The 22,674-nt window shown below is 39.0% G+C and overlaps 1 protein-coding gene across 4 annotated transcripts in view; it reads left to right on the top strand.

Moving 5' to 3' along the window:
* The window catches only part of BABAM2 (BRISC and BRCA1 A complex member 2), a 449,417-nt gene that overhangs the window by 222,680 nt on the left and 204,063 nt on the right, over nt 1-22,674 (top strand). For all 4 annotated transcript variants that reach the window (XM_060169815.1, XM_060169818.1, XM_060169816.1 and 1 more), the window contains one exon: nt 22,373-22,482. In XM_060169815.1, coding sequence (XP_060025798.1) covers nt 22,373-22,482 — 110 coding nt within the window. The remainder of the gene's footprint in view (nt 1-22,372; nt 22,483-22,674) is intronic.

The following is a 22,674-nucleotide window of genomic DNA, read 5'->3' as shown; positions in this document are numbered from 1 at the left end:
CGTTACCTAGCCTATTCCTCTCTTGTTCCTAGAATAGTGCCTGACACATAGAAGTGTTCAGTAAATATTCGTTGAATGAATGAATAAATAATGAAACCGTTTCCCCACTGCGTTTCGGTAATACGTGTCCCTTCTTTCTTCAAATACCGAAGAAAGAATTGGCTTCAGCTGGGCTGCTGTCAATTTGAATGATTTGGTAAAGTCCTTGGTTATTCCACTGAGCTGATTGTCATTTTTTAATGGTCAAAAATTATGTTAATTCTCATATTTTATTGTATTTTTAATGCCACCAAAGAAAATAGTGGAGGTTGGAAGGTGATGTAGAGGTCTGCTTTTATTTCATTTCTCATTTCAGATCCCTGTGTCTTTAAGGAAAGGGCTAAGCTACAGCTTGGTCATTCTCCAGATCCAAGAGGAAATGGATTGTAGCAGTTGTGCCTTTGTAGAGCAGATGTTTTGGTTGGAAAAGCTGTCAACCATCTGACTCATAATAAATCCTCAATTCCAGTAAATTCCCAGTTTTCAGTTACAGTAGGTAGGATGCAAGAAAACAATGTCTTCCACTTTGGGATCTTTGAACTTGTTTCACATATTAGCACTGCTCCCTGTGCGTTACTGTGTGTGAAAGGACGAAATACTAGGGGAGGTTAGAGCAATTCCAGGAATAGACTCAGTCAGTTGGTGTTTGTAAGGGAGACCTCTGGAGTTGAACCAAAGCCACTGACTTGCCTGACATAGTACTAATGATGAGAAGTGTAACAGCATTGAGTTTTCTTACATGTTCCCCTGTTAAAATCATTTCTAAATTATGTTAATTTGAATAACCTATAAACAAGCTTATAGTTTTCTGTTGTTTTCTGTTTTATGGTTTCCTTCCTTTTTTCTCCATAAAACTTTGAAAGTAATTATATGTTTCCCTACATGATAGCTTGAATTTTAGAGAATTTGTTTTATGGGGAAATCTGCTCAATACATATAAGCTTCTCAGAATTCTACCAAGACCTATATCCAGTGTTCCATATGGATAAATCAGGATTAGATAAATAATATTAAACATATCAGATTTTGTATTATGAGCTCGGTGGAGGGAATTCATTATTGACCTAGTAACGTGCCATCTCATTGTCCTCCCTCTGCTTTTATCGAGCAGGAAGTTTCTTTTTAACCATCACTGAAGTGAGAAGAATACCATAATCTTCACAGAGATAATTGAAGATTTCAAGGTCCCATTGCTTCTTCATAGAGCGGCAGTCCCATTGTTCTAGTCAGAGGCCTGGCTTTGACTTCTGAGAGCTTCTTAGGTGACCTCTTCTACTAAATGAAACATTAAAATTTGGGAGTAAGCAGTTCATTTGTCCAGAACTCCTGACATTTCCTGGGTTGGTCTTTGGCTTTCTTATCCAGCATCAAATTGTTCAGAAGTAATACTATTTTCTTTACACTCCTTCTGTATCATTTTGTTCTTTCCAGTTTTAGCTGATTAAGTGGTCATTATATACTGAGAAAAACTCAGTTAACACAGTACATTTAGAGAGCATTTTTTGGCCTTTATGTTCTAAGGCACGTTTGTACATCTTCAGAATTGCTGTTGCATCTCTTCAGTGATGGAAAAGGTAGATAAAACTGTGTCCCTGCATTCACCCACTGATAAAAACTGGTATGTGGGTGAGTCATACCTGGCAAGAGGTAAGAGGCAGACGATTCTGACTACAGCATAAAGGGGAGAAAGCAAAAGTGGTCAGTTCCATGAGAACATGTCTTATTCATCTTGTCTCTCCTGTGGTGAATAGCATGTGATGCCTTGCACGTAACAAGCCTACTGAATTGTAGTGGGAAAGGCATGTGCTCTGAGTTAGAGAAGACTGAATTTATTTCCTGATGCTCCACTTACTAGTAGAAGATTTGGGATATTTTGCTTAATCTCTTTGAGAAATTTTTAAATCTGCAAATTAGAGATGACTGTATCTATCTTACAGGGTTTTTGGTGATATAAGTTTAGGTGTGATGTATGGTACCCAGACAGAAATCAGCCATTAAGTGATTTTCTATAAGAAGCACAGCTAACCCAGGTTTGACTACTTTAGGCATCAAATCTTGACTCCAGGATCAGGTGGAGGTCAGCCATTCCACATAGATAGCTATAACCAAACCTGGCAAGGTTCCTTATTTTGGGCAAAAATGGCAATATTTGGGGAGATTACTTAACCTGTGTTATGATTTGAGAATTATACATATTTTATTATGCAATTAAGCATAAATATGTACCATAAAACTTTGAAGCATGTGTATATAATGGGTTTCTGATTTAAGATTCCAACTTCTCTCTTCCTTTTTGTTTGTTTTTTTTTGTTGTTGTTTTATGGCTCTTTCCACGTTCTCCTCCTTTTTGTTCCTAAGAGAACAGTGTCTTTGTATGGCCTGGTCTGGATTTTATCATCTTTTAATTCTTTTCTTTTTTTATATTTGGAGTAATCTCAAATTTATAATAGAAATGGAAGAACAGTACAGAGCATTTGTTTTTGTTTAACCATTTGAGAGTAAGTTGTTATGTGATGCCCTTTTTCCTTTCATGTACTTTAGCCATTTCTTATAAATAAGTACAGTCTCCTACACAATCACAGTATAATCATAAAAATCAGGAAATTAACACTGATGCAATACAACCATCCAAATCTAAGACTTCATTCAAACTTCACCAATTATCCCAATGATTTCCTAATAGCAGAAGAATTCCGTTTAGAATCATGGATTATATTAAGTTGACATGTCTCTTCAATCTGTAATAGTTCCTCAGTTTTTCCTTGACATTCACAACTTTCTGAAGATTATAGACCAGTTTTTAAAAATGTCTCTCCACGACGACCCAAAATCTATGGGATGCAGCAAAAGCAGTTCTAAGAGGGAAGTTTATAGCAACACAATCCTACCTTAAGAAACAGGAAGCATCTCAAATAAACAAACTAACCTTGCACCTAAAGCAATTAGAGAAAGAGGAACAAAAAAACCCCAAAGTTAGCAGAAGGAAAGAAATCATAAAAATCAGATCAGAAATAAATGAAAAAGAAATGAAGGAAATGATAGCAAAGATCAATAAAACTAAAAGCTGGTTCTTTGAGAAGATAAACAAAATTGATAAACCATTAGCCAGACTCATCAAGCAAAAAAGGGAGAAGACTCAAATCAATAGACTTAGAAATGAAAAAGGAGAAGTAACAACTGACACTGCAGAAATACAAAAGATCATGAGAGATTACTACAAGCAACTCTATGCCAATAAAATGGACAACCTGGAAGAAATGGACAAATTCTTAGAAATGCAGAACCTGCAAAGACTGAATCAGGAAGAAATAGAAAATATGAACAGGCCAATCACAAGCACTGAAATTGAAACTGTGATTAAAAATCTTCCAACAAACAAAAGCCCAGGACCAGATGGCTTTACAGGCGAATTCTATCAAACATTTAGAGAAGAGCTAACACTTATCTCTCTCAAACTCTTCCAAAATATAGCTGAGGGAGGAACACTCCCCAACTCATTCTACGAGGCCACCATCACCCTGATACCAAAACCAGACAAGGATGTCACAAAGAAAGAAAACTACAGGCCAATATCACTGATGAACATAGATGCAAAAATCCTCAACAAAATACTAGCAAACAGAATCCAACAGCACATTAAAAGGATCATACACCATGATCAAGTGGGGTTTATTCCAGGAATGCAAGGATTCTTCAGTATACGCAAATCAATCAACATGATACACTATATCAACAAATTGAAGGAGAAAAACCATATGATCATCTCAATAGATGCAGAGAAAGCTTTTGACAAAATTCAACACCTGTTTATGATAAAAACCCTGCAGAAATTAGGCATAGAGGGAACTTTCCTCAGCATAATAAAGGCCATATATGACAAACCCACAGCCAACATCGTCCTCAATGGTGAAAAACTGAAATCATTTCAACTAAGATCAGGAACAAGACAAGGTTGCCCACTCTCACCACTCTTATTCAACATAGTTTTGGAAGTTTTAGCCACAGCAATCAGAGAAGAAAAGGAAGTAAAAGGAATCCAAATCGGAAAAGAAGAAGTAAAGCTGTCACTGTTTGCAGATGACATGATACTATACATAGAGAATCCTAAAGATGCTACCAGAAAACTACTAGAGCTAATCAATGAATTTGGTAAAGTAGCAGGATACAAAATTAATGCACAGAAATCTCTGGCATTCCTATACAGTAATGATGAAAAATCTGAAAGTGAAATCAAGAAAACACTCCCATTTACCATTGCAACAAAAAGAATAAAATACCTAGGAATAAACTTACCTAAGGAGACAAAAGACCTGTATGCAGAAAACTATAAGACACTGATGAAATAAATTAAAGATGTTACAAATAGATGGAGAGCTATACCACATTCTTGGATTGGAAGTATCAACATTGTGAAAATGACTCTACTACCCAAAGCAATCTACAGATTCAGTGCAATCCCTATCAAACTACCACTGGCATTTTTCACAGAACTAGAACAAAGAATTTCACAGTTTGTATGGAAACACAAAAGACCCTGAATAGGCAAAGCAATCTTGAGAACGAAAAACGGAGCTGGAGGAATCAGGCTCCCTGACTTCAGACTATACTACAAAGCTACAGTTATCAAGACAGTATGGTACTGGCACAAAAACAGAAAGATAGATCAATGGAACAGGATAGAAAGCCCAGAGATAAACCCATGCACATAGGGTCACCTTATCTTTGATAAAGGAGGCAGGAATGTACAGTGGAGAAAGGACAGCCTCTTCAATAAGTGGTGCTGGGAAAACTGGACAGCTACATATAAAAGTATGAGATTAGATCACTCCCTAACACCATACACAAAAATAAACTCAAAATGGATTAAAGACCTAAATGTAAGGCCAGAAACTATCTAACTCTTAGAGGAAAACATAGGCAGGACACTCTATGACATAAATCACAGCAAGATCCTTTTTGACCCACCTCCTAGAGAAGTGGAAATAAAAACAAAAGTAAACAAATGGGACCTAATGAAACTTCAAAGCTTTTGCACAGCAAAAGAAGCCATAAACAAGACGAAAAGACAACCCTCAGAATGGGAGAAAATATTTGCAAACGAAGCAACTGACAAAGGATTAATCTCCAAAATTTATAAGCAGCTCATGCAGCTTAATAACAAAAAAACAAACAACCCAATCCAAAAATGGGCAGAAGGCCTAAATAGACATTTCTCCAAAGAAGATATACAGACTGCCAACAAACACATGAAAGAATGCTCTACATCACTAATCATTAGAGAAATGCAAATCAAAACTACAATGAGATATCATCTCACACCAGTCAGAATGGCCATCATCAAAAAATCTAGAAACAATAAATGCTGGAGAGGGTGTGGAGAAAAGGGAACCCTCTTGCACTGTTGGTGGGAATGTAAATTGATACAGCCACTGTGGAGAACAGTATGGAGGTTCCTTAAAAAACTACAAATAGAACTGCCGTATGACCCAGCAATCCCACTACTGGGCATATACCCTGAGAAAACCATAATTCAAAGTCATGTACCAAAATGTTCATTGCAGCTCTATTTACCATAGCCCGGAGATGGAAACAACCTAAGTGTCCATCATTGGATGAATGGATAAAGAAGATGTGGCACATATATACAGTGGAATATTACTCAGCCATAAAAAGAAATGAAATTGAGCTATTTGTAATGAGGTGGATAGACCTAGAGTCTCTCACACAGAGTGAAGTAAGTCAGAAAGAGAGAGACAAATACCGTATGCTAACACATATATATGGAATTTAAGAAAAAAAAAAACTGTCATGAAGAACCTAGGGGTAATACAGGAATAAAGACTGTGTCCTACTAGACCTACTAGAGAATGGACTTGAGGATATGGGGAGGGGGAAGGGTAAGGTGTGACAAAGTGAGAGAGAGGCATGGACATATGTACACTACCAAATATAAGGTAGATAGCTAGTGGGAAGCAGCCGCATAGCACAGGGAGATCAGCTCGGTGCTTTGTGACCGCCTGGAGGGGTGGGATAGGGAGGGTGGGAGGGAGGGAGACACAAGAGGGAAGAGATATGGGAACATATGTATATGTATAATTGATTCACTTTGTTATAAAGCAGAAACTAACACACCATTGTAAAGCAATTATACTCCAATAAAGATGTTAAAAAAAAAAAAAAGGAAAGGAGTGATACACTTTCTTCACTTGGCTTTCCAAAAAAAAAAGTCTCTCAATTTGGGTTGTCTGATGTTCCATCATGATTGGATTCTGTTTATGCGTCTGTAGCAGGAATATCACAGAAGTGGTGCTGTGTTCTTCTCACTGCCCTCTCTCACGTGGCACACCCTATCTGTTTGACTCATTACCAATGTTGTGTTCACCTTCATGACTTGTTTGTTTAAAGTGCTGTCTGTAAGGCTCTCCCCTGCAAAGTTACTTTTTCTGTTTTGTAATTGGTAAGTATTTTGTGGGGAGGGCCTTTGAAACCATACAGATGTCTCATTTTTCATGAAACTTTATTTATAGCAGTATGGACTCATGATTTCCCATTTGATTTAATGGATTATAGTTAGTTACCATCATCGTTTATTTAGTTATTTATTTTTTTAACATCTTTATTGGAGTATAATTGCTTTACAATGGTGTGTTAGTTTCTGCTTTATAACAAAGTGAATTAGTTATACATATACATATGTTCCCATATCTCTTCCCTCTTGTGTCTCCCTCCCTCCCACCCTCCATATCCCACCCCTCTAGGTGGTCACAAAGCGCCGAGCTGATCTCCCTGTGCTGTGCGGCTGCTTCCCACTAGCTATCTATTTTACGTTTGGTAGTATATATATGTCCATGCCACTCTCTCACTTTGTCCCAGCTTACCCTTCCCCCTCCCCGTATCCTCAAGTCCATTCTCTAGTAGGTCTGTACCTTTATTCCCGTCTTGCCCCTAGGTTCTTCTGACCATTTTTTTTTCTTTTTTTTAGGTTCCATATATATCTGTTAGCATACGGTATTTTTCTCTTTCTGACTTACATCGTTTATTTTGATGCTCAATATTATTTCTGTATCTATCCGTGTATATTAAACAACTATGTTCATATGGATACCTCCAATACCAATTTAATATGCTGGATTTGTTCTGTTTTCTTCCTCTTTGTATGTATTTGTAACTTTCTTCTTTGAAAGTGATAAATCCAGTTCCCATTCTCCATAATATAATTTGGATATATTACCCAGCGATAAATCCTATTCCCGTTCTCCATAATATATTATGGATATGTTACCGAGCGATAAATCCTGTTCTCCGTAATATATTGTGGATATGTTACCCAGCGATAAATCCCGTTCCCATTCTCTGTAATATATTATGGATATATTACCCAGTGATAAATCCCGTTCCCATTCTCTATAATATATTATGGATATATTCCATTAGTTACACAGCCCCCACCCCCGCATGTGACCAGCCTCCCATTGTTGCTGCTGTCTCTCCCTCGTGTGGGCATCCTCTGCACTCTGCTTGGGCTCCAACACCCTACACCAAGTTGCCTTTCTATGGGGACATCCTTCTCGTTCTGCTCTGGACCACTGTAGAGCTCCCACCCTCACCCCACATTCAGCCTTGCTCTCCAGTCCATCTTTCCCAAGCTGTTAGAATACTCTTTCTAAAGCAATCTGATCATTTCACTACCTTGTTTGTAATCCCTTTTTGTGTTGCCCTTAAAAAAACAAACTCCTGGCTGGAATGCATCAAGGTTGTTTACGGTCGGTCCCTTAAACTTGTCCAGCTTCATCTGTCACCCCTCCTTACTAGTGTCCTCTGTTTCAGCCTTCCTGAACACTGCCCTGAATGTGCCACGTACCTCTGTACCCCCGTGTCTTTCTATGCACTGTTCTCTCTTTGTTTCACTCCCTTATACTTTTTATTCCTTTAGAGCACTGAGATTCCTTCCAATTAAAAATGTTATCTCCTTGAAAAGCCGTAGGTGACAGCCAGTTTTGCCCTTTCTTTAACACCTCTCCTTCTTCCTGCCATAGATTCACACCTCTCTTATAATACACCTTTATTCTAACAGTTTTAATCAGGTGGTCAGTTATTATTATTTTTATTGTTTATTTAGTTTTCCTACTTGTGTGTAAAGGCTTTGAGGGCATGTGTCTCTAGCACCTTGTAGGTAATGCCTAACACAGAATAGGGTATTAATACATGTTCGTAGAATGAATGAATGAATGAATGAATCCTGAGGTCAGTCCCAAAGGTATACTCTGTATAGAAGGAGAATGGAAATAATTGAAGACAGAAGAAAATAAAAGAAATCTGCAATATATTTTGCCCAGGATGCATAGACTTAGTAGGTCCAGCCATGGTTTATCTGGGGGAAAAGCCCTTTTGAGTTTGCTGAGGCATTGGGAAGGTTTTCTGCCCGTGTATTTTTTTTTAACGTGGTTTGCTTGTTTGTTTTTTGACATAGTCTGTGAAACCTGTTTTGGATTGTTGTGCAGATTTTCATGTACACTTAGCAACATTTGATTCAGTAAGTAACAGACCCAAGAGACCCAAGAGCTAAAGGGTTCAACCTAGTCTGCTATCTTAATTGCATTCTTTCATGCTTATTTGATACAAACTTTTATCAGTAAGTTGAATCCACATTCTAATGTGAACAAGAAATGTTAAGCTGTTAGTAGCTTCCCTGGAGAATTGCAACTTGCTAGGACGCTTCAGTACTTTCATCATCATTGATGTATCATGAAATGTCACAGTTTCTGTTCATAAGCACAGAACTGCAAATGTTCGTCAATTGGTCTATCTTAAACCTGTTATTAGCTTAGAAATTAAAGAAATATTCTTTACCAACCCAAGCCAAGGATAAAGTCTAACTCAATTTATAGTTCTTCTAAATCTGGTCATCAGCACCTCTATAATTAGTAAAGTTCTAAACAACAAAGCCACCTACTCAATAGTTAATGTATGCTAAGTCCAACATTTAGAGTTTTTCATTTGGGGAACTTTTTAGTATAATATGTTCTTCATATGAAAATTTCTACTCTTAATAAATTTCCTCCTGTTTGGGGGGGTCTTACGTTTCCTTTTTGATTCACACAGACCTCATTTAGTAAGCGACATAGAGTTTTCAAAGAAGATTTGTATACAGTAGATTGATGTAGTGAAAAAAAGCATTGATGCAGGAGTCAGCAGTCATGGGTTTTGGTTTCAGCCCTGTGACTGATCAACTCTGCACATTAGACAAATCACTTCCCTTATCTCGGTTTCTCCATCTGTAAATCTATGAAGTGTGGGTATTGAATCAATGACTACAAACTTTATTTTTAATATAATAGAAACCTTTTTACAAATGAAATCTTTCTCCCAGTGCCTGGTATACAAAATGCCCGGTATATGTCTTAAGACATATACTCTCAGGTACACATGATCCCAAGTTTTCCCCAGAACACAGGGTAACAACCCCTGGCCCAGATCTCGAAGGGGTCTTTTTTCCTTTTTTTTTTTTTTTTTTTTTTTTTGCGGTACGCGGGCCTCTCACTGTTATGGTCTCTCCCGTTGTGGAGCACAGGCTCCGGATAAGCAGGCTCAGCGGCCATGGCTCACGGGCCCAGCCGCTCCGCGGCACGTGGGATCTTCCCGGACCGGGGCACGAACCCGCATCCCCTGCATCGGCACGTGGACTCTCAACCACTGCGCCACCAGGGAAGCCCTCTTTTTTACTTTTAACGTTCTCTGATTTTATTTACCCTTTGCTCCTGTCATTTCACCTTTGGCACATTTCCAACGTCATTGACCTGAAGGGGATAGTGTTCACAGTGCCAGCTCTCTTGACCTGGTCCCTTTCTCTGGCTCCTCCATAGCTTATGGACGTGGCCGGTTAGAAGAATATTTGAAGAGTACCTTACTGTACTTTTCCGCTTCTACCACGATTCTTTCCTCCATTTAACTCTGAGGTTTTGGAATATACCACAGATACTTATTTTTAAATCCTAAACTTTGTCTCAGATACCTTCCACAGTCTTCCACAGCCCCGTTCAACATCACAGTTCATCTGTGTTCTCCTCCTGTTTAATCACAGGATGGATATCTTAGTCCATTGCTTTTCAGTTCTCTATTTTTGGACCTATTTTCTCTCCCTTAAGTGTCAGTTCTCTAAGCCGGTGCTTCTCAAACTTTAATGTTCTACAGATCATCTAGGCATTTGTTAAGTATCCCCCAGGTGAAGCTGGTGCTGCTAGTCTGATTCGCAAGGCTCCATCCACACAGGCTTCATTCAGCTGCCGGCTGTTCACAAATGTAATGCCACGTCTGCATTTGGGGTCTGTTACTGGGCCCCTGTCTCTACACATTTTGAACTAGATAGTCTGGAGTAAGGAAGTGGTAGGACTATCGTCACTGTAAAACGTCCAAAGCTTACTGTTTAATGTCGTGCAGGCTGGGAAAGTCAGAGCTTCCTTTCGCTGGCTTCTACCACCTCTAGAAGCTTTGCTTGCTTCCTCTTAGGATGCCCATTACTCTCCTGCTTTATCTCCTCTCTTATAAAAGTCTAATGCCAGGAAGGAGTCTGATGAATTCACTCTCAATACGTAGAAAAAACTGATGCGTTTTCAGCCTTACCTTTTAAGAATTAATCATGTCCTATCTTATAGGATCTTTTATTGAAGAAGCAAAAAAGAACATTTCTCATCTTCATGTGTTTACATCTGCCTCTTTAAGTTGGGAGATGGATTCTTGCAATTCTTTTTTTCCTTATTGTTTCCATCAAAATGTCTCGCCCATGGTAGGTAAATCATAAATGAGTATTGACTTAGTGATAGCACATGGTGTGTTGTTTGGAAGTCGATTAGAAATGGCAAAAAGATTGCTCTTGCCTTTTTGTCTTATAGGGTTTGCTCTCTCAGTCAAGTGTTTGAACTTGAATTTTCCTCTTATTCTAGGGGATGACCTGAACCCAAGGGATAATGGCTCATTCTGCCCCAAATTACACCTACTGATTTATATTAGAAAGTCAAGTTAATAAGGTACATAGACCTCTGCTGTTTCTGCTAGGGATGTCTGCTTGTGGAACCCATTTTTGGATCAGCAGATTATTGGAAAGCATATGTGGTCATTCTTTCATACACATATTCATACATTTGTTCATCAAATACTTATTGGGTACCTATTTTTGTAGTAGGCACCATTCTAGGCAGTGGGAGCACGACAGTGAATGAAACACTGCCCTTTAAGGAACTCAGCCAGATACATGATAAGAGCACATATCGAAGTAACTTTAAAATGCAGATGAAACAATAAAATGTTACCATATGAAGGGTGTAGCTAAATACCTGTAGGATTTCAGAGGAGAAACCATTACCTCAGAGGGCGGGATCAGGAAGTCTTGTGAGAGGATATGGCATCTGTTAAAGAACAGATAGAATTGGGAGGTTTGGGGAAGAAGGCATTTAGGATTGAGTGGCAGGATGGAGTTCGGACAGCTGCTGCAGTTAGGGTGTGTCAGCGGCAGAGTGGGAAAATGAGGCTGGAAGGATGCCTTGGAGGGGCTGGAATGCCAGGCCACTGTAGAGCCAGGGTGCACTTTTGAATCTGAGAGAAATGCAGTATTTACTTCTCAGAGCTCATTTTCTGCTCTGGAATCATTCCTCCAGCCAGTTCCAGAGGGATATGGCTCTAAGCCTCTAGTTCTTTTCAGAGCTCCTATCTGCCCTTTAGGTTCTGCAGATAACATCAATATGCAAATCGAAAGATCTCTGATTACTTCAAGGAGAGAGTGTCTAGTAGGCTCCGTTCTCTGTTTTAACACCTGTGGCTTGTGACTGTCGCCAATTAATGAGGGTGCGGTACCAGGTGGCTGAAACAGCGTGGAAGTAACCAGTTGCCTAGTTGCCATGGGCACCAGACTGTTTGAGCCAAATGATTCGCTGGGTGGGTAGGTGCAAAGGTATTATGCACTTCTAGGGTGCCGTTCCCTTCTGTCCTCACACACACAACCACCCAGGAAGAATCTCTAAACCCTATAACTCAAAGCTACCTAGCATGGAAAGGGTAGGGTGGAGCTTTAATAGTAGAAAGAATAACATGGTAATGGAAATGATGTCAGACCAAGAGTCGGGGAGGAAGGAGTAAGAGAAATGAAACTTAACATTTACCAGGCACATTCTTCATGCCTGGTTCTGTGCTTGGCTACTTTCATATACATTTGCCAAAGCCTTGCAAACCTGTTGCTTTCCATAATGCCCACATTTAGCATGTCATGTGGAAAAAATATAAAAACATGCAAACTCTTAGCAAAATTTTTTATTTCTGTAGCTAAAAGATCCCCATTTCTATGCAGTTGTTAAATTGTATGATGAACTTGCAAAACGTGTGTGTTCAAACGGCTTGCTGCTGCGGCTTGTCCGCCTTTAGCGTTGGCACCTCCAATACCTTTTCATTCACTGGGTGAGGTTTAGGGTGGCTAGAGAGCGGGGAGTGCAGGCTCTTCCATCCAAGGCCCGGGATGGCTTACTGTGCTGTTTCAGGTCCACCAGGGCGAGAAGCAGTAAGTGCAGGAAAATAGCCTCGCTGCAGCCGGAGCCCGATGCTGCGGCCGATGCTCTAGCAAAGCTTTCTTCTGGCACGTGCGGAGGCGTGCCGCTCACCTCTGTCCTAAAAGCCCCTTCTAGGCTCTGATTAGGGCCTGGCACTCCACAGCACGTAACAAGTATTCAGATAACTCAGGAACAAAAGTCTCTTCTTAGCACTTAGTTCTGTAAATTTCAATTTGCCGTGGTTATCATCTATATTAGTTAGTTTAACAATTTACAAGAGAAAATGCTGGTTATAAGTGAAGGGAAACCACTTCAAACCAGCATAAAGCACGTAGGGCAATTTACTGGCTTTCCAAAGCTGGGAGAAGGTTGAAAAGCCAAACAACAGTAGGGGCAGGACGCAGCCGGACGAAGCACCACGGGAACTCGGTGCGAGTGCTGCCCGGGACGCTCTTCTCTCTCAGCTCTGTGTCTCTAGGGTGCAGGCTTTATTCTCTCACCCTACAGCCTGGCCTCTTCCATGAATGGGAAATATGGCTACTGACAGTTTCTTTTGCCTGTGCAAAAGGACTGGGCTCTTCCAGGACCCATCAGCTGTTCTCAGGGGGTTGGAACTGGCATCTCTGCCATGAGCTGTAAGGATCGGGACTTACGGGTGGGGACTAGAAGAGAGAGGGGCTTCCCAGGAGAAGAGAAGGTGTCAGGCAGGTAGCGTCACAGATAGCCACTGTATCAGCTACCCTTTCAAATGTCTTTTTCTATCCCTTACAAAGAGCTGTATGAACTACTTACATAAAAGTTTTATCTACCTTTTCCTTAAGTTATGGAACCATACTGGGGATGTGGTAAATGGTGTCGTATTTGTTCCATATGCGCTTAAAGAAAACTCACTATTGTTTTAACTTGTTTTGTTGGGCTCCTGGATGACAGTCTGGCACAAGGTTTGTATCTGTAGGTGTGCATAAAATCACAACTCAGATGCCTGAGGATGTGGTTTAGTTTGATTTGTAAAACACTTACAAAAACTGATGCTTATATAAATAAGCCTAGCTTCCTATCAGACTCATTAAGAACACATTGTTAGGGTAATAGGGGAAACCCCGCACTCCAGATTCTTTCTCTAGAAACATTGGGGAGTAGAGAAGGTGGTGGAAGCCAGGAAACATCCTGTGCTTCCAATGAGGACCCTGGCTGTACTGCAACCCCCGCCCGCCCCACACCACAACCTCTAACCCTCTGGAGAGAAGGCTCCATTTTACACACCTTGTAGTCAATGCTGTGATTATTCAAAGAAAGTTGGTGGTTCTCAAGGCTATGTCTGTTAGGTATAATAACGGTTGGGACAGTAGTTGACCAATGAAATCTTGATCATCATTATTTTAAAAGAGCCAGGAATTTTTTTCCCCAAAGTTGTTTGCACAACATGTGTTTCAATTTAGTTTTATAAACAGAAGCTATAACCAACATATTAAGGTTAAGTACAGCTTCACAAGCAGATTCCTGCATAAATGAGAGCAGTGAAATGGTTTTTGTTTATGAAACTAATAAGTAAGATATATTAAAAAAAAAAACCCCTAACCCCATACTGTATCGTGACATCTCATAGTAATGAACTCAAGATATCACTTTTAGAAAACACGGGTAGGTGACAGCAGCTCTTTCCTGGTATCCTGGACTCCCCTTCTAAGAGCTGGCTGTTTCAAGAACATCGTAGTTATCCTTTCCCGACCCAACAATCAGCTCTTCCTATTTCCACTGAGTACAGTTAGTTAATCATAGAGTGTGCCTAATCGTACAGAATTGAAGGAAGATTGATGTTATGGCTTAGAACTCCACAACCCTCATCAGTGTTCTTGGGGAAGCCATCCTCTTTCCTTCACTGAGTCTGTGTGAAGATGTCAAACAAATACATTTTATTTGGCATGGTGACCTTTATAGCTTTTAGTCTTCATACTCTTAAAATTTTAAATTTCTTGCTCCACAGTTTCTAAAAGTAAACATTAAAACACATAAAGCATGTACTCCTCAATTAGTTTTGAATACCCATTGGTGCAGGCAGGATAGTCTATTTGGGGTAAAAAGGGAATAAGAAATGGCTGCTTAAGTTGCTCATGGTCGTTTGGAGCACACAGGATTTAGACACTAAATGGAGGACAAGTACGTGTTTAGTAAATCTCTGCTATCTTTTCTGCATGTGGGTTTCCAAGTTTTTTATATCTTTCTTTGAGCACTGATACTGAGTCTTTTCTTTGTGCCCAAGAGCATGCCAGTGGGTATAGCATCGTGGCTAAGAGTCCAGGTTCTGAGTCAGCATACATGGGTTCAAAATTCATTTTCACCATTTAATCACTTTCAAGCCTCAGTTTCTTCATCTGCAAATGTACAATAATAGTACCTACCTTATAAGGCTGTTATGGCAATTGTATGAGATAATGCGTAGAAAGCACTAAGGAAAGTGACTATTGAATAAACACTGAATAAATGTCAGCTGTTGTTATTAGACATAATAGGAAGTAGGAGATCTCTACCCTGCCCTCAAGAAATTCACAGTCTGTTTGGAATTTAAAATATACACTGCTTAAACGGCATGGGGAATTCATGAGGCAACATGTAAAAACTACCAAGGGTAGACATAGATCACACTGCAGTTGAAAGGAATCTTAATGGAGCAAGTGAATTTACAATCAGAGTTAAAGAAATTAAAGTCACTGGGACTTCCCTGGTGGTCCAGTGGTTAAGATGTCACCTTCCAATGCAGGGGGTGCGGGTTTGATCCCTGGTCGGGGAGCTAAGATCCCACATGCCTCACGGCCAAAAAACCAAAACATAAAACAGAAGCAATATTGTAACAAATTCAATAAAGCCTTTAAAAAATGGACCACACTTAAAAAAAATCTTTAAAAAGAAAAATGAAATTAAAGTCACACCAATTAAGAAAAGGAGAGAAAGAGCATTTTTAAATTGTGTTTTATTTTTTAATTGAAGTATAGTTGATGTACAATATTATGTTACCTTCAAGTGTACTACATAGTGACTTGACATCTGCATACATTATGAAATGATCACTACAATATTATTGACCATATTCCTTATTCTGTATCTTATATCCCTGTGGCTTATTTATTTTATAACTGGAGGTTTGTACCTCTTCATCCCCTTCACCTATTCTGCCCTTCCCAACCTCCTCAAGAGAAAGAGCTTTTTGATAAGGGAAGTGGCAAGTGCAAAAGTGTTAGTCAAGATCTAGTAAAATACATGGGGAGTGGCCCAGTTTGTCTGGACTAAGCAGAGGGAATCTTTTTACTCCCATTTCTATTTGGAGAAACCAAATCAGACGTAACTCTCTTAAAGGCTACCTTCACAAGATACATCAATATATCAAAGTAGTTTTTAGGCAAGAACTCAGTATGTGGTGAGATAAGCAGTAACTAGGCCTTCAGAACCCCAACCCCAGTGCAGCAACCCCTGCTGCATGGAAAGGAGGGGCCCAGGGCAAAAGGGCCCGACAGGACGCGACGCCCATTGATTCCTTACTCTTGTATCCATTTTGCTTTCTGACTACACTGCCTTTCCTTGCACTTGTATATTTCCCAGCACTTTGATGAAGAGGAAATGACCTGATTTCAAAAAAAATGACCAGTGTCTTTATTGGACAGAGACCCCTTAGCAGTGAGACCAAGGTCTTCTGTCAGGTACATCGTTTTCCTCATTCTTGCATATTTCTTTTGCTTAGATTTAATTCAGTTCCCTAGCATGTTCATTGTCATGTCTTAATGCTAGTAGAATACAAATTCAAATTTTGACGGGGACTACTTATGCTGATATATAGCGCAGTGAGTCAAGAGGACTTTTAATCCTAAATCTCCTGTCGCAAGTAATGGGAGGCCACTGCTGAGTCTCCATAAGCCGTCTTGGAACAAACACTCTCTTGAAACTTCCATTCCCTCCTCACTCCTTGCCCCCTTCCCCTGCTTTCATTTTTCTCCGTAATATTTGTAACATATTATCTATTTTCCTTACTTTGTTAAATGTTTGTTAAATGAACGGTAGCATCATGAGAGTCTTATTCTCTTACTTGAAAAAACCTGACTTTGAAAAATCTAAATTTATGTAATTTGATGACGAATCTGTAATAGCAAAATACTGGGCCTCTAAAGTACAAACCTCACTTAGTATATTTTAAAATAAGTTTCTGTTTTGGGGATTTTTAATTTGCTTACATCTTTTCAAAAGCTCATAGCTTTTGTATAATGAGGTGCTTACTCAGACCTAGATTTTTCGCCCTAGGAATCATGATTAATCCTGGGTCTTGTTTAATATCATTTTAAATGTAACTCTAAATGGTTCTTACTCTATTTTTGACAGACAGTATAATAGCTTCCTTATAGTCTTTATGTCCACAAACTGGTTTTGCTAGTAATGGTTATAGCTTTGTTGTAAGCCTTTTCGAATTGAGAAATACAGTGGCTTTTTTAGTCTTCCTATGTGACATGTGGTTTGTAATATATATTGTCCAGCTAATGTCTATCACCAATTAGTTAATTGATAGTTTGTTCCTGTATTGACACTCAACATATAGGGGCTTGTTTAATGGCTGCTTTCCTCACTTGGAAAATTAGCATATCAGAAAGGTACAACATAATGATAAATTGTACTTGTGTTTGCTTTCATTTCCAAGGCTAATTGTTGTCTTTTCTACACCCTTTGGATATTTGCAATGAGCGGCGATTGAGAATAGGTGTATAGATAAACCATTATGACCTAAGCAGAATGTTAACTTTTATTAGTCGGTATATCCTTTGCTTACCTATGGTTCAGCTTTGAGTTTTCTTTGATAAAATCTTAAGTAGTCATAGATTTAAGGAACTAAAGAGATAAATATTGAGAATCTTTCTAGCAAAAAGCATTTTCTGTTTTACTCCGTTATTTCCTCATTCTTACAGTCATTCCTGCATTAATTCAGTTTTTTTTCAACCAATTTGCTATATATTTACTATGTTCCAGACACAGGGGATACAAAAATGAACAGGAAAAACTCCCAGCCTGCAAGGAACTCACCATCTAGTGACTATTCACTGCAAGCCGTAGGAACCCCTTTGTGCTACAGCCAAGTGCCGAGCCAAATCCATAGTTAGTTTTCAGCAAAATATCATGGCCATTATTGCCTCACCCTATGTATATCAGTGCCTGACATGCTTTTATAAAGGTAGGAGTCAGTATTTTTTTTTTTTTTTAGCTTCAGATTCGGCATCTTTCCCCCATTTTAGCTTGTTGCAGTTTCAAATGGCGCAGATAGAAAGCCCTGAAAATGTATACTTATACATTTTTAAATGTCCCCTACTACACTGTAACCACCCCCTGTTTTCTAAATGCTGCCATTAGTGGTTACAATAATCATCTGTAATGTTAGCTTCTAAGAGCCATGGTACAAGAGCTTCTTTTATAATTTCCCAGATGGAAAGGAACACATGTACAATCCTGTTAGAGTTGCAGAAACTGGAAACAGCTCTGTGTGGATTTGTATTTTTGGAACTCTTTGGGCTTATTTAAGCTCTCAAAGTCAAACTTACGTATCCATTAGGAATCAAATACCAACTCGGGGAAAACTCACGTGCCACACCAAGGGGAATAAATCATATTAAAGTAGTTCGTAAAGGAACTCCTGGAAACAACTATTTTCATATTCAGAGTAATGTTTCGTGTACTTTTTGCAGGATGCCAGATAATAAACGTTGATTATATAAACCAGGGTCATTCCCGTTGTTTGGAGGACTGTCTCTGAGCATTTCTGTTCTTTGCTCAAATAGTAGTGAAATGAGAAGTTAAAAAGCAGGAAAGGGAAATAATTATAAATTATCCATAGGCATATGGAATGAAGCTGTTAATTAAAAGGGTTTTTAGTGGGCCCAAGTTTTGCAGTGCTTTTTTTGTTTTTACAGAGTTTTGTGACTTGAGGTCAGAGCCTTGACCTTTAACAAGGAAACTTAGTCATTGGAGAAAGGTATCTGAAAGTCAATTCAATGTTAGTTCTTTTTTTATTGTCTCTCTTAAGATGACCCGCCTAACTCGAAAGGGGGACTACTTCTACACTTAGATTATAAAATGAATTTGTCCCGGGACTTCCCTGATGGCACAGTGGTTAAGAATCCGCCTGCCAATGCAGGGGACACTGGTTCAAGCCCTGATCCGGGAAGATCCCACATGCCGTGGAGCAGCTAAGCCCGTGAGCCACAACTGCTGAGCCTGCACTCTAGAGCCCGCAAGCCACAACAACTGAGCCTGTGCACCACAACTACTGAATCCTGCATGCTCTAGGGCCTGTGCTCTGCAACGAGAGAAGCCACCGCAGTAAGAAGCCCACGCACTGCAATGAAGAGTGGCCCCCTCTCGCTCTAGCTAGAGAAAGCCCACACACAGCAACGAAGACCCAATGCAGACAAAAATAAATAAGTGAAGTAAATAAATTTATAAAAAAATAATAAAATAAAATGAATTTGTCCCTCTGAATGTGAATTTTTTCAAGCTTAGCTTCAACCTTATTTTAGATATTTTATGAGTTTTAGAGTCATATAATTACATAGTTTCTATTTGTTGAGACTATAAGTATTTTTAAAATTTTCCATCCTTACTTTGCAGAAAGGAATATTCAAGGTTGGACTCTTTATCATCTATAAAAGAGCAAAAAGTGATAGATAAACTCAGACTCCCAATCTTGGCTTTCCTTTTAAAACCACTAGTTCTAGGGACCTTGGTGTATCTGAGGGGGGGTGTGTGTGCGGGGGGAGGACAGGAGCAAGGAGCCAGTACTTAGTTTCCAGACATCACTGGTGACAGCAACTTTTGTAAAGCAGGTTGCTGAAAATCACTAGAAGTGGAGAAAAACGGTTAGGAATTAACATTAAATTGTTTATTGATTTATCCATTCAGCAGACATTGAGTGGTTTCTGTGTTCCAGGCACTGTACATTTACATCCTTGTACGTACTTCCTGTGTCATACCACCTGAAAATATATTCCAGATATACATATGTATTGCAAATCCACATGTAAAAATAAAATTGTAACAATGTTAGATGAAAAACTAGGAAAATGGTTAAACAACCCCTGAGTTATTAACCAGATTTAACTCTATAGAAATCTAAATTTTCTTCTGATGTCAGAAGAGCCCCCAGACAAAGTCAGAAGTCAAAAAGAGAAAATATGTATAATACACGTGATAGACAAGGGTTAGTAAATCTAATACACAGCAATAACAAAAAAGTCTAAGAACCTTTAAGCAAAATGGGTAAAGGATTTGTTGGGAAAATTTACAGGAGAAATGGAAATGACCAGTAAACAAGTGAAAAACATTGCCCAGCTTCATTCATTGAGTCTAAACTGAGATACCATTTCCAGCTATCAGATGGCCAACATTAAATTAAAGAGTGACAACAGCCAGTGTTATCCAGTGACTCAGGATGAACGGAAAGAGGCTCTCTCTCATACCGATGCAAACTCATGGGTCCAAATGTGAACTGCTGCAAAATTTTTAGAAAAACAATCTATTAAACTCTATTAAAATGTAAAATATTTATAACCTTTGACCCAACAGCTGAGTTTTAGTTATCTCCTAAGAAATATGAATCCCACTAGTAAAGGGTATATATACAAGGATATTTATTGTAGCACGATCAAGTAGCTAAGAACTACAAACAACCTGAATGTCTGTTGCTAGGGGAATGGTTAAATAAAAAATAAATCCATGCCGTGGAATATTATGTGGCTATTTAGAAAGCAGTTGGTAGAGTCCTGTGTATAATATGACTTCATTAGGGAAAACAAGACACAGGGTTAAAGAGTTATTTATATGCAAGTGTGTGTGTGTTTTTATGATCATAGAAAAAGCTGTTTAAGCCCATATAACGGTTACTATTGGTTACCTTGAAAAGTGAGGGTGGAAATGCTTTTTCTTTTAAAAACTTCTGTATCATTTGACTAGTTACAACAAGGCTAAATTTTGTAATGTAAAACGAAAAATCAGTTGAGAAGTTATAAAAGAGAGAATGAAAAGGGAAGGGTAAGTGGCCAAGAGACAGAAGAAGACCAGGAGAGTATAGTTTCTTAGAAGCAAGAAAGAGAATTTCCAGAGGAGAGAGATTTCCATGTCAAATACTGTTTAGAGATCAAGCAAGGTAAGGACCGAGAGGCATTTGCTGTGTTTAGTGGCTGCCTGTGGGAAGAAATAGGGTCAGAAGGCTACTCTAGTGGGCTAAGGGGAGGCTAAGAGGAGGGGAGGGAGTGAGGCAGGGAGTGTGGACCACTCTTTCAGCAGTCTGTGCAGGGGAGGAGAGAGAGAACCCAGGGAACTAGGTAGAGACCAGCATGATTCGTTTCTTTCTTTTTAAAATTTTTATATTTTAAGATGGGAGAGACTTCCAGTCCTTGTCCCTATGTATACTTGCCACACTTGTGCATCCTATAGACACAATAGAAGGCAGAGCAAGGACACTGAAGTTGCTAGAGGTGAGCAGGTGAGCATGATGTCCAGCTTCCTAGGATGCAGGAGAAACAGGGCTGAGGTTAGTTTTAGATCAAAGGAAGGACTTCATATCTGAGATTCTCACAGCTCACGGGCAGTGATTCTTAAAGTCTGGGTTGGGACCCTCCTAGGATGGCTGCTGAGCCCTCCTGAGGACCTGTGAACTGATTCGGAAATGTGGGTCAGTTCTTACCGGTCCTTCGGGGTGAAAGATGCGCAATGCTATTAAGTTTTTTAAAAAACCTGCATTTGACTTGGAGCCACTATCAACCAGAAATAAATTATTAAGGGTTTTTAGAATTTGCTCTTCACAAATTGAAATCAACATGCAATGAGAATTTATTCTAATTTGGTATTTTCTTCTGGCAGCCTGGCAAATACTCAGGGCTTGGCAGCAATCATAAAGCACATGCACATAGTTGTAAATCCCACAATTTTAATTCAGGACAATTCAGTGTATCATCCGTGTTGGTTTGGGTTGGTTATGACATTTGATTGTTGCTATTCTTGCTTTTTAATTATAAATTACAGTAAGTTTAGCTTTATCATTACCAGTCTAGTTTATTGTGGGTTGTTTGGTTAACCTCTCAATGTTTCTTGATACATATCTGGATCAACAATGTTTTTGTCGTAATATTCTTATAACTAGTCTTTTAAGATACGTATGTCTTGTGGTTCACATATGAATCATGCATAATCATTTTGCTAAAGCAGATATATACATTAACACCCTGCCATTTGCATGTACAGTGGAATACTTCACAGTGATATGCTTCTTGGTAATGTTTGCCATTTAAATAACTTATATTATCAAGGTAGATATAATAAAATTACTGGGTATTTTAAGATTTTGTTGTTGTCTAGTGATATAAATCATGTTTATAATGCATCTTCATCCCAGAAAAAGTAAATTTTAAGCCATTTGTATGTATTATGTAAATTATAAGCCATTATATATCTTGCTAGCAGCATGATTACTGTAATTTGTTAACTATGTTTTTGTCTAATTCTTTGTTATCACCAGATTCACTTTTCCCCTCTTGGAATGTGGGAACAAGTGAAATTGGTGGCAGGCTTTTTCTCACTGTGGTAGGCTTTGGTCAGAAAGTTTGAAAGCTATCACTCTAAAAGAGTGATTAGGTAGGTGGCAAAGGATGTGTGGAGTCTTGAATCCAGGTAACTCACACCTCTGGTCTCATTGCTAGTGGGCTGTAAGCTGGTCACCAGAAAGATGTCATGAGAGAAGGAATTGATGGCATTGTGTTTTTCACTAACTGTTTAAGGATGTGAATGAAGACCCTGGAGAAGATGTGGCCCTCCTTTCTGTCAGTTTTGAGGACACTGAAGCCACTCAGGTGTATCCTAAGCTGTACTTGTCACCCCGAATTGAACAGTAAGTATCCGTGTCATTTATGTTACGTAGCCTGATGCTTCTCCTTGTTAAACATGCTTGCTACTTCTTTTGCCACTCTTAAACTCTTAAAATGACTTCTCTTTATTGACTTTTGTTTTCTTAAAAATGAATTCTATTCAGAGTTTAGATTTCAGAGTAAATGCAGTTAGTATTTGCAACTGTGATCTTTGG

This window comes from Lagenorhynchus albirostris, chromosome 13 (genome assembly GCF_949774975.1).
Source record: "Lagenorhynchus albirostris chromosome 13, mLagAlb1.1, whole genome shotgun sequence".
NCBI lineage: Eukaryota > Metazoa > Chordata > Mammalia > Artiodactyla > Delphinidae > Lagenorhynchus > Lagenorhynchus albirostris.
The sequence above is the reverse complement of the archived record's forward strand: the minus strand, read 5'-3'. Positions and strand labels throughout refer to the sequence as shown.